Below are 1,114 nucleotides of genomic sequence, written 5' to 3'. Positions count from 1 at the left end.
CATTCACCCAACACACACGCACCACGTCCTGTCGGGAACAGACACAAGACCATTTTGACAACGGTTGTATCCTCTGCATTATTCTCATTGCTTTTAAATGTGCACTTCTGTATTGAGAATTAAAGAGTACCCGTCAAAAACCTACCCGCACATAGCAGTCCGTCTTTGTAAGAACAGGAGAAGTCATCACTCTCACAGTATTTCCCATAGATCGTGCCGAGTCTGCTGTGCTCACACGTACACCGCCCACATTCACACACTCCACGACCGCTACAGTCCACCTGAGCGCCTTCCGCTCGGCAATTCCAGTTTGATTCGTTAACAAGTCCCCGATGCGGCTTCTGCTCCCAACCTGGGCCGTCGATAGTCCCCGCGCATGGCGAGCGTCCGCTCTCGTGGCAGCGTCTTGTTGACCCACAACCGCACTGACATTTTGAGTGGATCCTCACAGTGGTGGATTCATTGTAGCCCACGGGGCGAACCATCACTTGAATGTCCTCATCGGCACCGTGGTCAGGACAGGTGTGGAGGCCAATGGTGATGTTGAAGTGGACCTGTGTTGAGAAGAAAAAAAAAATATGGAGTTTTGATGCCATGGATGAAGTAAATTCATAATTGGTTCAAATCCAGCATAGGTGCAAGTTACTCTGTTCTTAACAATAGGTACGCCAGGACTGGTCGATTTGGCAGCCGCCTGATAGTTTCCAAGCGCCGGAAAACAGCTTTTTTTTTAGGGATGCAATCCCTAAATCCTTGTCTTGATGGTATCATTGGGAAAGCAACTAGATCAGCCAAATTGACAGATGCTAATACACTTTATGTACTCAAATGTCATATGTCGCCATGTTGAACTAAGATGAACTTTCCCTGAAGTGTCTCGTTGTGCACCCACACACCGACACGAAAACTAAGCAAGGACGAGCCCGCCGCCCTTCCCTGGGTTTCACTTCAGTGTTGTTAGCTTGTAAGCTAGCTCTCGACACGTTCAGTGGAGGCGCTCACATTTTTTGAGAGACGGTCTCATTTTGTATAATTGGCGATTTTTAAAAAAAATTCTCAGTTCACATTTTTTAACGGTGGTTTGTCAGAGTTTAAAGACATATTTTCATTTGAC

The 1,114-nt window shown here is 46.9% G+C and overlaps 1 protein-coding gene across 1 annotated transcript; it reads right to left on the bottom strand.

Annotated features, from left to right (window-relative positions):
• Positions 1-4: 4 nt before the first annotated feature.
• On the bottom strand, positions 5-625 carry LOC109508214 (integrin beta-8-like; the record flags this gene model as incomplete). Its single annotated transcript, XM_019858091.1, has 2 exons — positions 146-625; positions 5-28 (listed from the first exon to the last, which is right to left on the bottom strand). Coding segments are annotated over exons 1-2 (475 nt in total), but the record flags the coding sequence as incomplete, so codon positions are not given.
• Between the last annotated feature and the right edge of the window lie 489 nt (positions 626-1,114).

The sequence above is a fragment of the Hippocampus comes genome, unplaced genomic scaffold, assembly GCF_001891065.2.
Source record: "Hippocampus comes isolate QL1 unplaced genomic scaffold, H_comes_QL1_v1.1 scaffold3303, whole genome shotgun sequence".
NCBI lineage: Eukaryota > Metazoa > Chordata > Actinopteri > Syngnathiformes > Syngnathidae > Hippocampus > Hippocampus comes.
This window is presented reverse-complemented; position numbering and strand designations above follow the sequence as displayed.